Source organism: Nicotiana tabacum, chromosome 20, assembly GCF_000715075.1.
Source record: "Nicotiana tabacum cultivar K326 chromosome 20, ASM71507v2, whole genome shotgun sequence".
NCBI classification, from domain to species: Eukaryota; Viridiplantae; Streptophyta; class Magnoliopsida; order Solanales; family Solanaceae; genus Nicotiana; species Nicotiana tabacum.
The window spans coordinates 2,612,234-2,627,149 of record NC_134099.1 but is presented as its reverse complement, the minus strand read 5'-3'; the positions used below and the strand labels follow the sequence as shown (position 1 = coordinate 2,627,149).

Here is a 14,916-nt window from a genome sequence, read left to right as displayed (position 1 = left end):
AGTCACGTGAGATATGGAGGTGAGGTGTCCAGGGTGATGCCCAAGAAAATTGAATATGAAAGTCTTATTCTAGGAAAGTCAACGTGAGGAGGAGTAATTCCTTAGAGAAAGTGATAAAATTCATGAGCTCTTTTTTTTTTTTGAATTATGTAAAGAAAACTTTTAAGAGTCCAAATGAACCCAACTAACTAACTGAAAAGAAAATAAGATAGTCAAGAATCAATTAGGCATACTGCCTAATGCAACGAGAACCAAATATGTCAATACTCCCAACTGAAATGATATATAAGAATAACTCAAAATGATCCCATAAAAAACTAATCAGGCTAAGAAAATATTTACTCTTTTTCTTTTAAAATTTATGATAACACTAACTAATAAAGCTAATACTAGTGTAGTAAAACCTCAAATCATGTGACTATTTTGTGATTTTCAGTTTCACAAATAAGATATATTTAAAATTTGCTAGACAAAAATATTAATTAACTAAATTAAAGGAAAATATTTTTTGTAGTTTTTTTTATTTTTAAGATTGAATAAAGCAAAAAAGTTTAAAATAGTCAAAATAGCGATATTAGGCCTAAACTAAATATTTAACACTAAAATGTGTAAAATTTTAGGAAGGGTCAAAAATTATACGTCTACAGTATTATGTCCTAAAACTAATAGGATTATAAGACTAATAACTAGAATTTCGGTTATATCCTTTTTTTATGAGTTATTATGCTTAATATTCTAAGGTTATTTTTATAAACTGACACCGCATTCATGCTTTTATAATAATATAGATAAAACAAAATTTTTATAAGGTCATTTTCTTTCATTTAAATTGTAAGTGCGGATAGAAGAACATTTACTCAACAGATTGTGCGAATGATACGGTTAAGAAATTAGATTAAATTTCATAGGAAATGCAAAGATTTCAAAAAATATAATTTTAAGGGTTATAATAGGTAATTTATCATATTTTTCAAATTATTAATCTTTACTCGCTTTTTTAATATTTACTTGTTACAACAGGTATTTTCTTATAATTAAGATAGGATAAGAGGAATAATTCAATTTACTTATTGCCGGCAAATATAATGGGTACTTTTTTCCTTTCTCAGAATAATGAATGTGATACATTTTTAAATCAATCACTCTATCGTCCAACAACAACACACACCCAATGCTAACCTCGAAACATCATAATAAACTGTATATGAATCCGATTCTGAAGGCAAAACCAATGCTGGAACCGTTGTCAAACTCCCGAAAGCTTTTCCCAAACTCATCCGATCATCTGAACGATATCGACTTAGTCAATGGGATTGCAATAAATGAAAATACTTTTACGAAACGACGATAATAACCTGCCAAATCCAAGAAGCTCTTGATCTCCTTAGCAATAGAAGGTTTGAGCCAATTCTGAATTGTCTCAATCTTCTTCGGGTCATATAAAGCTTTTCTAGTAAAAATAATTTTTATCCTATGTCTCGAACCCGAGAACTATTTATAACTTTGGACTTATCAACAAAAAACTATAGAAAAGTGAATTTTTTGGGGATGATGTTTAACTTTAGATCCTAGCCAGAACTTCAAGGTCAAAAGTTAAAAGTATTGTCCACGACCCATAGGACAAAAGTGAGGCTAACACTTGTTAACTTGAAGCTGAGCAAAGGCTAGGGGGACAAAAATTCAAGAGGATCCACTTTAAGGCTGTGTACTTTACTCACCATTGATATTGCGATAAATGGTTAGTTTCAACTACCAATAACAGCTTTAAAGCCTAAAACAAGTAAACAACCACGCACCAAAACAAAAATTCCTATTAATAAAACTTAAAAACTACTTACTTCAATGGCGACTCCTCCCTATAGCCTGGCATTGATCATCAAAAACCCTTCAAATGAATCCGAATTCCTACTTGTTAAACAAAACCCACCTCCTAAATTCAACGATCCTGAGTATGACTCTTTCTTGGATTCCCCTCTCTGGGATTTGCCTTCTGCACAGTTATTACCTCTTGATTCTCCTTCTGATAATCAGATTGTAATTCAAGTCCCTGAATCTTGTTCTCATGAGCTTGACTTAACTAAATTTGATCTTAATTCAGCTCTCCTTAAGGTACACTACAATAATTCTACACAACTTTTCTTTTATATTTGTTACTTATATTTGCTCGGTTATTGGCATAGGTAAGAAACATACTTTCCCTATTCAGTATTTCTCCCTTGGTATCAATTTATGTAATACTCTTTCATTTTTAGTATCTCCCAAAAAGAATGACACCTATTTATATTTAGAAATAATTTAACTTTTTTCTAGCCAATGGTCTATCAGAAACAAACCTCTCTAGATATACACTATCCTCCCTAGACCCAGACCCCACTTGTGGGATTACAGTGAGTTTGTTATTGTTGTTGTCATTAAGGATAAAATATGAAGTTTAAAGTTAAATTGTTTTCGAATATAGAAAATTGTCAATCTTTGCTGGACAAATTTAGAAGGAATGTATGGCACATAGAATGGGACGCTAGCGATTAAGTTCCCAAGCTTTATTGGCTATTAAATAGCTTAAGACCAATTAATTGAGAAATGATGTACCCAGAGATAACTTGTTATTAATCATGTATCTTTTGCCTTTTGTTATACTAGCGTTGTCATCATAACTATCATTATCCTTAATTATGATTCATGTTTGCGATAAATATGCCAAAAGAGACTTATTTCCAGATGTTGTGGTGTATACATATGTACACTTTACGATATGAAGTGGTTAAAGCTTGTAGGTGATGATTATTGTAGGTTCTAAAGCAAGTGGAATTAGAGGATACCACAGTTGAGTGGAAGTTCCTGAAGTATGTACAGGAGCCTGAATTTGGACCAGGATTGCCCGTAAAGACAGTCTACATCACTGGAACTTTGGGTCCTAAAGATGGCAAATTGACGGGTTTGGCTGACTTCACTCAGTTTATGTTTGAATTATCTCTTTCATGTATTGATATGAATACTGCTGTTGTGATTCAGCTGGCCTTACATTATAGTCTTAGTAAAGAGAATCTGTAGCCTCCCAATTTGAGCTTGCTCTTAGTCCACCTTAAAGAGCTACACAGGTCGTTAACTTGTTAGATGTAATTTCCATACTTGTGTCTTTATTTTGGAATTAGAAATAAATTTCGAACCACAATTTTTGTGGTTCGTGTGTAGGCGTGGTACTGCCAAGTGGTTTTACTTCTGCAGGACCAGTTATAAAATGATAACTACTCTTCTACATAGTTTCATACTGATAAATCTGCTATTCTGCTTTGCCATTTTCCCCAAATGAGATGGCATCCATAATTGCTAATGAGTTACAAAATACGACATACCATATTTTTTTTATTCCTCTCCACGATTGTCAAGAATGTAACATTGTAACTCATATTGAACAGATGTTGAGTTCCGCAAGTGGATGAGCACCGATAAATGCGTTAGTATGCTTGTTGAAGTGAAGCCTTGTAGTGACCGTGTAGGATCATTGGTGGTTGTTGGTCTTCTGAATGATTCAAAGAAATCTGATGAGACTTGGAAAGTTCCACAGACCTTGCGGTTTCAGGTTTGTTATTTTTTTTCCTGTACTTGCTTACCTGTCAAAGTGTCATTTAGAAATGAGAAAGAAAGAATAGATTGACAACTATTGGTATCATACACAACTAGGGACTAATCATCCTAAGAAGTATCTTGAAAAACATTAATACCGTTCTTACATGAAATTTCACGAACTGACCAGAGGTTTTTCTAAAGACCTGCAATCAAGAAAGAAATTAAGGGATAAGCAACAGATATCAATTGATGTGTGAAAATGTAAACATGGAAAATTCTGTTTCTTTGACTTTTTTATCATCTTAAGGACAAAATACTGCCCACTAATGTTTTTTTTCCTCATGTATCAGGAGTACCCTCCTGGTGTTAAAGTTATACCTATGGAAAGTAGAACAGCTAAGCCTTTTCGCACAACAAACTTAATTGTTTTCCTGCCTGGAGGCAATGATAGTGGTTGCGATGATAGTTTTGTTGCCCATGGGGAAGCACTCATAGTAGACCCCGGATGCAAGTCTGCTTCATATGAACAGGTTAGAGGTAGTACATAATCTACTTCGTAATCTTTTTAAAATGTGCAATGAACAAATGACATTTTGTCGGTCTTAGAAGTTAAACCAGAGAATACAAAAAATAATCCTCTCAAGCAACTGTTTTCGCAAATTTGGTCTTAAGCGGACAGGTGTAGCAATTTTCCTTTACTAAATATAGATGTACTTGGTTTTTTGTACCCTTGTTAATACATTTTTTTAAAGTGTGAGAGTTTCACAGGCCTAAGTGCATCTTTGCAAATTGTATAGCGATTGGTTGACTATAACTCTATAAGGATCATGTAAACAAGCAATGGTGGCAAATACTAGCGGGATACCTGCCTGAGTAAATTCTGACCAATTGCTATAAGAGCTAGGTTCGCTTCTACTGAAGAATCTTTGAACAATTTGGCCAAAATGTTTCTAAGGTGGCAGTAGATAACAGCTCACTAAAGAGACCCTTCAACAACAACAACAACAACAATAACCCAGTATAATCCCACTTAGTGGGGTCTGGGGAGGGTAGTGTGTACGCAAACCTTACCCCTACTCTAGGGTAGAGAGGTTGTTTCCAAATAGACCCTCGACATCCTTCCCTCCAAGAACTTCCCACCTTGCTCTTGGGGAGACTCGAACTCACAACCTCTTGGTTGGAAGAGGAGGTTGCTTACCATCAGAGCAACCCCTTCACTATCCAAATATCTGTCTTTCAGAGTTCCTGAGCAATTGTCATGTTTTATTTCTGTGCTGCTACATTTCTTGTATGTTTGCTTACCACCACATAGATTATGATAACGCCTTAAGGATTCACCTTTCTGGCCAAAGGCTTTGTTCTTTATCCTAAGATCTTCCTTGCTGGTTATCCAGTGCTTACATTTTGGATTAAAAAAATAGTATATGTGGTTTGTTAAAAGAAAATATCATTAGTTCTGGCACTTTCAATTGCAAAAGCAGTAGAGGAGGTAAAACTGAGAATATTCGTACAACGTTAGTACATTCAATGAAATAGATAGCTTTACCTCGGTAAATGGGTCTTTGCACGTGTTTCTCTTTTCTGTATATCTTGATAATTTGTTTAGGAGTGGTTGAGACACTTATTATGCTTCTCTCTTTGTTTTCATCTTCTTCTTTTTTCTGGTAATTAATTCTGTCTTTTATGCTGTGCTGACATATCGATGCCCTGATGCTTGGATTACCAGCTCAAGGAAATCATTGCTGCTTTGCCGAGAAAGTTAGTCGTCTTTGTGACACATCATCATAACGATCATGTTGATGGTAAGTAGCTGCAGAAAGTTTCACATCCAGACCTGGAAATATTATATGCTTAGTGTCACAGCCTTATGCTATCATCTGATTTTCTCAACACTGATGTCATCCTATGTATTCATCAAAGGTTATCCTTATGTATTTGCCCTTTGTTTCAAAGTATCTTTCTTGAGCCTTCTGGCCAAAACCTAATTTTCATGTAAAGTAAGTCACGAGTTTCATTTTCTTTGATTGTCCCTTTTTATGGATCAGAATAAATAGCGTTCTTTTTGCAGTTATGAATTTCTAAGTTGCTCGGACACGGGTGCGGGTGTCCGACACGGGTGCAGATCTAGAGGTCGGATCCTTCGAGATGTAAATTCTAAGATTCGGGATACGGATCCTAGTACGGATATGGGTGCGAGGATCCGGCTAAAAATAATTTAAAAAAATAAAAATATCTCTAAATTATGAGAAATCTTGTGGAATACTTACATATAGCCTGTAAAGTGTGGATTTCTTTTTTGTTCTCAAATTGTAGATAAGAAAAGGATAGATTTCCTAGATAAGATATGCTATTTTCTTCAAGTTTACCCTAGTTTTGGTTCTAATTTCGGGAATCAAATTGTATCTCGTCTCGAACTTTTCCGTCCGTCATGGTCAAAGTAACCAAAGTTGTTTGACTAGATCTGGTACGGAACCCATACCCACACCCATACTAGTGTCATGTCGACACGGGTGCTGCACCTAAACTGCCGTGTCGGAGCAACTTAGAGGAATTTCAGTATAAGCATTATCTGGTTCGTCAGCAAAGGTTTGTTGACTTATTGCAGCATGACTTTATTGAATGTCTATTTCAATAGAAGCAGTGAAAACTTTATAAGATGGTGAATAATTTCTTTATTTTTGTTGTCAAAAGTATTATTTTTAATTCTCTGTCCACCAAACTAATGTGGAGGTTTTGTAAGTTATTCCTGAAACATAATCTGGGGCTCCATGTGCTTCCTGTTGCGCTCAGGTCTTTCAGTAGTGCAGAAGTGCAGTCCTGATGCTTGTCTTTTGGCTCATGAAAATACGATTCATCGAATTAGAAAAGGTCAGAACTTTTTTCAATTCTGTAGAATAGGAAGTGTCTATCTTCCCAATTACATCACCTTAGCAAGTAGTTGCAGGTCTCTGCCCTTTTTTGGTCATGAAAGAACATGGCGAGCCATTGTAATGAAGGATGACTTTTGTGCTTGTCCCCTACTGTTGAAAGACAATTGATTTCCATGTTAGAATGTACTTTCAGTGACAATGCACTTGTAACGAGACATGCCATTTGATGGACTTGTTTTGATGCTCAAAGAAAAAAGCTTTTTGTTTGGGTATCTATATCTACCCTTTAAAACTAACAGGAAGAGTTTCTAGTTGACTATGACTGTATTAGTGTTATTTCAAGTGAGCTTAATGAATATATACTCATGAAACTACTTCATGAACCATTTACGTCTTATTGATCTCACAATACGTGTGAAAGTGAAATATTCTTTATCAAGTAAATGAATTTAGTAACTTAAAAGTAATTCCCATGTGGTGCAGATGATTGGTCTCTCCCGTGTGTTCCAGTTTCTGGATCTGAGGAAATTTGCATTGGCAGTCAGAGATTAAGAGTTATCTTTGCACCGGTAATCTCCATTTTTTTGTTCCAGTTTCCTCTGATGAGAATCACATTCCCAAATGAAATTTGCATTGTCAGTCAGAGATTAAGGGGACCTCTTGACCATTAAAAATCTTTACTAGAGCTTGTTGAAGTTGTGATTAAACTTAATACCAGAAGTTGTAAGAAACGAATCAAGTTAAAGTCATTTCCGAGTTTTACTTCCATTTTAACTCTATCTTCCATGTAACACGTTGACATTTTCCTGTAATCAGTTTTGTTGAACTTTAACATATTCTCTTGGTGACAATATTGTGATTCAGGGGCATACAGATGGACATATGGGACTGCTTCATGTTAGTACAAACTCGTTGATTGTCGGGGATCATTGTGTGGGGTAAGATATTTTTGATCAAGAAACTCCATTTCCTTAAACAAATTGGAATGTTCACTTGATAAATAATTTAAGGACATGCTTACCAGTTTGTATATAGCTTCCTACTCCTTCTGAACAAGTATTTACCTTTTTTTTTTTATAATGATATAGGAAACAATCTGTTCAAGAAGTCTGTGATTGTGTTTGGCCAACTTTACATTTGTTTGTCATAGCTTTTATCATTTCTTCTCCTCTTCCTTTCTTGATAGTTGCTAATTTGATGTATCCCTTGGTTTTCAGCCAAGGAAGTGCTCTTTTAGATATTGCGTCCGGTGGAAATATGAGGGTAAGTTCGTCTCAGCACCTCTATGTTTCTTTTCGCCCCTCCGTTATACATGCAATGCTAATTAGAAGCTGATAATTTGCTGTTTCTCATTTATTCCTATTAAAAGATCTGACTCTTGAAGCTTAATCAACCAAAAAATCCTGACATACCTTTTTCCCATATAAAGGTCATTTACTTGTTTCCATATCAATGTGCAAGCCTTTCCATGCGTTCTATAATTTTCTTGAACAGCTCTTTTTTTCTCTCTTTAACTTTTGAAACTTTTTGTGAACTAGTGTCTCTACACAAAGCAGAGGGAATTAAGACTACACCACCAAAGTCCAAACATCTCGTGCAATTTGTTTTCCAATTTTTAGGTTCTTAATTTATATCAAAAGGATCAGCTACACCCATGAGAATGCTCTTCACAGTTTGAGTGAATGGAATGACAATCTAGTTCTAGTATAGTGTTTGTTGTGGGGACTTAAAGGGTTAAACTGGTGGAATCATTGTTTTCCTTATATTGTCTTTCAGAGGTGCTTTTATCTACGTTCAGGTTTCCCCTAGTAAATTTGAAAATGTCCACTCAATAACCACTAAAAACTTGTTAAAATAGTGGATATGTGTTTCTTGTAGCTAGTGGTGGGGTGTTCAACAAGAGCGCATAGCTGAATTCTCTAAAGCTAAATTACTATCTACTTTTACTAGTTTTATTTTTCGATAAGGATTTTTTCTCTATTTTGTAGTACCCCAGTGAATAAGATAAAGATTAAAGCAAGGAGTGGGTGGTCATATGTATTTTATCATCGGGTTCAACTATGACTTGGATAATTTTTTCTTCTTTTCGAAATTCTCTATATTGAAAATTCAACTTCTTCTATACAGGATTACTTTGAGACAACATACAAATTCATTGAGCTCTCTCCTCATGCTTTGATTCCAATGCATGGAAGAATTAATATGTGGCCAAAACACATGCTCTGTGGGTATCTCAAGTACGAAACTGATACCTCTTATGGCTTATTCCATATATGCTGATACCTAGAGTGTCTTTTCTGTCTATCAGCCATTGGCAAGATCACTGGACATATTAATATATGATTCAATTGATGCACATCTAATTTAGTGTTACCTGGGATTGTCAGAAACCGGAGATACAGAGAATCAACCATCTTAAAGGCCATAGAGAATGGCGCCAAAACGTTGTTTGATATAGTTGCTTACACTTATGCCGAAGTTGACCGAAGCCTCTGGTTTTATGCCTCATCAAATGTGAGACTCCACGTGGATCATCTAGCACTGCAGGACAAGTTACCAAATGTATGTCTTCTTTGCTCCCTTGTGGATTCAACCTCAATTCTTTATACGTCTGAGCTCATCTTCATGATCACAGTTAAATTATTTTCAGTTTTCTATGTGATCTCCATCTGTCTTCTTGATTGTTGTTATTTACTACCATTTTATAGTGGAGAACTATTTGCACATTCATTGTTTTGTCTCAATATCCATCTGATGCACTGTCCAGTAGTGAAAAATCAACTCATTGAAGCCTGTTAACCAGGTTGAACGTACCTAGGAAGAATGGTCTGCAAGAAGGTTGTCACATTAAGGACAAAGAATAAGCTACTAAAATTAATGCTCCTCTTTGAAAATCTACATTGCATGGCTATCTTACGGGCTATGAATGAGCTCAGTTCACTGTCAAAACTATCAGTTTTGTTGAGTTGTGGTCCATGGAATGTGGTATTTTGCACTTTCTTACCAACTTTCAGGTTGAATGATAACATTTTACAAGTGCTTATGTTTCTTGAATTATTTTATCATGAAGTAGATATGATTGCTAGTCCCTTTTCGTGGAAACTTTTGGTGATCCATAAACTAGATTTGGGCCCCTAGAGAAAATTATCGATGATAGTGTATGCAAACACTTCTGGATGCTGATTCGCTCTGTTTCTAGCTTTGAGTGTAGATATGAGTGCAATAGTTGGGCCATATATTCATATGTCTTTAGTAACTTAATTGATTAGGATCCCAAACTTTTCTGTGTCATGTGCAGGACTTCTCTTTAGAAAATTTCAATCGCAGTTGTGCTGAGTTTGCTGACAAGGTGCATAAAAAATAAGGAAACTTTCAGAAAGCTGCCCACTAGGACCTGCAGTTACCTTTATTCCTTTAGGTTGGACGGCTACTTATTTTCCCTGTAATAGTCTGTACTGCCTAAATAAAATTCATCAGATACAGTCTTGAATACAGATCATTTTCTCAAAAGCATTGTATCTGTTTGTGACTTGGTTTCATATTATCAAGGGCCTAAAGTTATTTCCATCATTGATTTGCAGGATTTTTCAATCCAAAATTTTCAAGCAACTTGTGGTTTGCGTTTCCTTTTAAGGTGGCTATTCGAATACTCAAGTAGTGCATTCTCAATAAAGCATCACACGATTAGAGCGGCTTTACTAGTTGGTACTGTGGCCGTGGCCACCGGTTGCTTGGCTGTATCATTCTCCACAAAGAAACAAACTTTTTCTAGGTGATGCAAAGAATTCTTTCTCCAGAAAGCAGAGTTTATTAAGGAAGTTAATACCGGCTGGCTCCAGGTCATCCTCTCTCTCAATGTACCAGTAGTTCTAAGAGAAGGGGTAAGATATTTGAATTCCCGGTTTTTAGGAGTAAAATACATTGATAATGTTGTATGCATATCTCGCCACAATTTTTCTGCATGTCTGCATCTCTGATATTTCTTTGTGGCTGAAGTATGAGATTGGATTAATTAGACAGTAAACAAGGTTATTGTTTATTGATCACAAAACTTCTGAGACAGTTAATACAGAAACCATCTTTTGTTTAGCAGTGCCTGCTATTTCATCGACGAGTGCATTTTTCATTAGCGGTGCCTATTGTTTCATGGATGGTGAGCATCAAGCGCACTAATTATATATAGTATCTTCCTTCTCTTTTCACTTTTTAGGATCAATGCATATTCCTGATGTAATTCTGCACATTAAGTTGTTCAGCTCCTTTCTTTGCAACTTTTATTAACCATTTCATGTGGCTTGCTACAATATTTGTCATTTTAATCACAGAGGATTTTTGCATTTCCTTTCTTGTTCACAAGGAATCCATGCATGGTACAGGTCGCGTGGTATGAATGTAGTTAAAAGTGATGGTAAAATATGTAAAAAGGGCAGTAACAAAGTAAATTCTGTGCATCACTTATCATATACTGTTTCCGTGTCAATATTTTTTTTCTATCTTCTGTCCTCTCGAGCCGAGGGTCTTTCAGACACATACTCTCTGCCTTCCAGGGTAGGGATAAGATCTGCGTACACATTGCCCTCCCCAGACCCCATTTGTGGGATCCCACTTGGTGGTTGTTGTTGTTGTTGTGCACTAACAGTGGGTAATAATAACCTAATATTTCTATGCCATTAGGGTAAAGGTATCTGCAATAACAAGTTTATGACAAGCATGATGTGATAACTCGAAAAATAATATAGTAACATGTTATAACAAGTTAAATTACACTGAGTGTAAAAGTGTCTTTACACTATCGATGTATATTTAAACCCGTTCGTTTATACTGTCAGTATATACAACTTAAACTTGTTCTAAACCATTCATTTCCTTCACACTGTTCTTTCTTCTGGGCTCATAATTACTATTTACTTTAACTGCAATAAAAACAAAAACCACACCTTGCTTCTTTCATTTCACATTTTCATCTTTCCCATGCCAACACTTCCCATGCTCCTTTGCATTCATTCCCTTTACGCATTTTTGCTGCATTTCCTTATTTTCTCACTTTATAGATATCATAAATTGACACCTTATGTTATCATATTTAAACTAAACAAAATAGAAGATAACAAGAAATGTACATAGCCATGTTTGTTAGAGAACTCTATATATACATCAAAAGAGAAGTTAAGGAAATGAGATTCCAAATTATTACCACCATAGTTTTTACTTTGTCTATGGCATTTTTTGTACTACTATTAGGAATGTTCATCAATGATCAATTCAAGAAGATTGTTATTTATGAAGATTTCTACTTTCCTCATCAACTCACTACACTCTCATCACCAATCTACAATCTCTCTGTCGTCTCGACACATCTTGTTTGTAACTCTTCATCTAATTCTAGTACTTCCATTAGTAGCATGGAGTTGAAAGATTGGCTTTCTCCTAAGGATCTTTGGCACGCGATGAACGACGAAGAACTAATGTGGAGAGCTTCAATGGTGTCTCAAATTATGGAGTACCCTTTTAATAGAACTCCAAAAGTGGCATTCTTGTTCTTAACAAGAGGAAGATTGCCATTGGCACCACTTTGGGAGATGTTCTTTAAAGGACATGAAGAGTTGTTTTCAATATATCTACATACTTCACCAGAGTTCAACTTTGAGCCTCCACCAACATCTGTGTTTTATAAAAGAAGGATACCTAGCCAGGTTCAAATACTCTTTTTTTTTAGGCAATTTTTCCTAATTATTTTGTTTTTTACCTATTACATTTTGGAATCTTATACAACTAGCCGGTCGGATTCACTGTTTACTTTCTTAGCAGGTATACATAGATTACACACACACACACACACACACACACACACACACACACACACACACACACATATATATATATATATATATATATATATATATATATATATATATATATATATATATATATATATATATTATACACATATTATATATGGACTATGCATATATTATACATTCACCGACTATTTTTAATTTACGCAGTTGGATGTGCGACTATTTAGGTTAATTCTTCTTATATTTTTCCGCTTTCTTGTCGACTCCTAAAACTCCATAACTTTACCTATGCGATCATAATGCCACCATGCAGAATTAAATTTCATAGATGCCAAGGAATAAAGAACCAAAAATTGGGGAGAAATAAAGAGTCATTTTATCCTAAGTTGGTCTATATGATTTAAGCTAAATTTTCTGAATAATTTATGGGGCATTATCACTTTTAGCTCGCGATAAAAGCTATTTACATTTGTTAGCTGAAAAAGTATATATGATTTGTATAATTTTTGTATACAACCTACCGAATTTGTATAATTTGTATATATTTTTCGGCTATTATTTTAGAGTGGCAATACAGTGTCATTATCCCAATAATTTAGCTTCTATATACTGACAGATACTTGTAATTAACTTTTAAGTAACTTTATAGGGAGAAAAGCCCTTCACTTAAGCCTTTCTTTTTGGGTGGGTGGGTGGGGGGTGGGGTGGTTAATTTCTTTTGTATACAAAAGTGCACCTCATAACATGATAAGTACTATTTCTCATGCAGGAAGTACAATGGGGAAGAGCAAGTATGATTGATGCAGAGAGACGACTTCTAGCAAATGCACTCCTCGACATCTCTAACGAAAGATTCATATTACTCTCCGAAACATGCATTCCTTTGTTCAACTTCACTACAATTTACACTTTCCTAACAAAATCCAACCAAAGTTTCCTCGGATTATTCGACGATCTGAGGAAAATAGGTCGCGGGAGGTACAACAAACGTATGTATCCGATCATAACAATTTCAGATTGGCGAAAGGGGTCGCAATGGTTCGAAGTTCATCGCGAACTCGCCCTTAAAATTATCTCCGACGTGACATATTACCCTGTTTTTAAGAACTATTGTACACCACCTTGTTATATGGACGAACATTACTTGCCAACATTAGTGAACAAAGTTTGTCCTAAATTAACGTCGAATTGGAGCGTTACATGGGCCGATTGGTCGGCTGGCGGTTCGCACCCGACAACATTTTTGAGGAAAGATGTAACGGAGGAGTTTTTGGATAGTGTTAGGTATGGGTCCAATTGTAGTTATAATGGAGAGTTGAGTTCAATTAGTTTTCTTTTTGGGAGGAAGTTTCATCCTAGTACTTTGCAACCTTTACTTAGGATTGGACCAAAGTTGTTTGGTTTTGGATAGGGGTGGGCATACTTTGGGCAAAATCGAAATTCAAATCGAAATCCAAATTTTTTGGATTTTTGGTTTGGATTTTTGGATTACGGATTGGACTTTGGATTTAATTTTTAAAATTTTTGGATTTCGGATTGGATATTGGATTTAGTACTTCGAATTTATGGATATCCGAAAATCCGAAATTCTTATACTTTATATTTAGTCCATTATCCATATGTCAATAGTAATAAGTTCAATACCCTACCCATTAGAGATTATCATATATATTCAATATTAGTTACTAAGTTATTATGAGAATACTTTCTATTTGGACACGATTTTACTATTTCCACTTCTTATCTATCGTATTAACGTTTCTATTGTATTTTTTTATATAATAATTTCATTACTTTAATATTTCATTTGGATGATTGTGGTGAGAATGAAGAACTTTTCAGTCAATTTAACATGAGTACTTCATTTGGATATTCATTTTTGTAAAAAGAAGAGACATTTCAACTTATAAGCTCAAAACCGAAAATTCAAAATATCCAAACTGATTAAACCGAAACCGAACTTAAAAAATCCGATCCAATCCGAACTTATTTGGATTGGATTTGGATTTTCATTTTGTCAATCCGAAAATCAAAAATCCAAACCGAAATTTCATATGCAATCCGAACTGCCCGAACGCCCACCCGTAGTTTTGGATGACCTATTATTTCCTTGTTTTTTATAGAGTTTATAAATTTTTTCGAGGGACAATATAAAAAATATTTACAAAATCAAATCACTTGTAATAATTGAGTATCATCAACTTTTGCGTTGATGGTCTCAAAATCGTAAGACTTTTGCTTATAAAAAAAATTAATCCCATTTTGTTTCTTTTTGTCCCTTCACTTTCAAGCACCGTGAATGCACTAGAGATATATATACACTAATCGTGCAAAGAATATTTTTACTATGTATTAATTAGAGGTGTTCAAACCAAACCGAAAAATCGCACCAAATCGAAAAATTAAATCAAATCGATTAAAAAATCCGGCTAGGTTTGGTTTGACTTGGTTTGGTATTGAATAAAAAACCCGAACCAAACCGATATATAAATATATAAATTTTATTTATATTTTTAAGACTTTATAGTGAATTTTCTTTAGAAAACATAGAAATATTTGGGATCCTCTCATGTATTAACCTTGAAAGCGTAAATTAACGAAAAATTATTGTTAGACGACTAAGAAAAGAACTATCACGTATTTCTAAAAAAATTCTCCCATTAGAATATTTAAATAGATCA

The 14,916-nt window shown here is 34.7% G+C and overlaps 2 protein-coding genes across 6 annotated transcripts; both read left to right on the top strand.

Annotated features, from left to right (window-relative positions):
- The first annotated feature begins 1,659 nt into the window (after positions 1–1,659).
- On the top strand, positions 1,660–10,526 carry LOC107766948 (uncharacterized). 3 transcript variants are annotated; one of them, XR_001643804.2, is made up of 13 exons: positions 1,660–2,109; positions 2,791–2,935; positions 3,417–3,580; positions 3,918–4,097; positions 5,294–5,369; positions 6,358–6,435; positions 6,921–7,006; positions 7,302–7,375; positions 7,655–7,700; positions 8,565–8,674; positions 8,825–8,999; positions 9,736–9,855; positions 10,019–10,526. XR_001643804.2 is itself a non-coding variant. In XM_016585860.2 (12 exons), exons 1-12 carry the CDS (start codon positions 1,843–1,845, stop codon positions 10,211–10,213), a joined length of 1,596 nt encoding a protein of 531 aa, XP_016441346.1. In that variant the 5' UTR covers positions 1,684–1,842; the 3' UTR covers positions 10,214–10,526. The 3 variants fall into 3 exon arrangements, 1 of the variants encoding a protein (XP_016441346.1); XR_001643805.2 differs by having other exon boundaries at positions 1,684–2,109; positions 9,736–9,879; positions 10,019–10,151; XM_016585860.2 differs by lacking the exon at positions 9,736–9,855 and having other exon boundaries at positions 1,684–2,109.
- On the top strand, positions 10,190–13,772 carry LOC107766949 (glycosyltransferase BC10-like). 3 transcript variants are annotated; one of them, XM_075240901.1, is made up of 4 exons: positions 10,243–10,318; positions 10,531–10,590; positions 11,836–12,130; positions 13,005–13,772. In XM_075240901.1, the coding sequence occupies exons 3-4, from the start codon at positions 11,840–11,842 to the stop codon at positions 13,644–13,646; spliced, it is 933 nt and encodes a 310-aa protein (XP_075097002.1). In that variant the 5' UTR covers positions 10,243–10,318; positions 10,531–10,590; positions 11,836–11,839; the 3' UTR covers positions 13,647–13,772. The 3 variants fall into 3 exon arrangements, with proteins under 3 accessions (XP_016441349.1, XP_075097001.1, XP_075097002.1); XM_016585863.2 differs by lacking the exon at positions 10,531–10,590 and having other exon boundaries at positions 10,190–10,318; XM_075240900.1 differs by having other exon boundaries at positions 10,234–10,318; positions 10,531–12,130.
- The last annotated feature ends 1,144 nt before the right edge of the window (positions 13,773–14,916 follow it).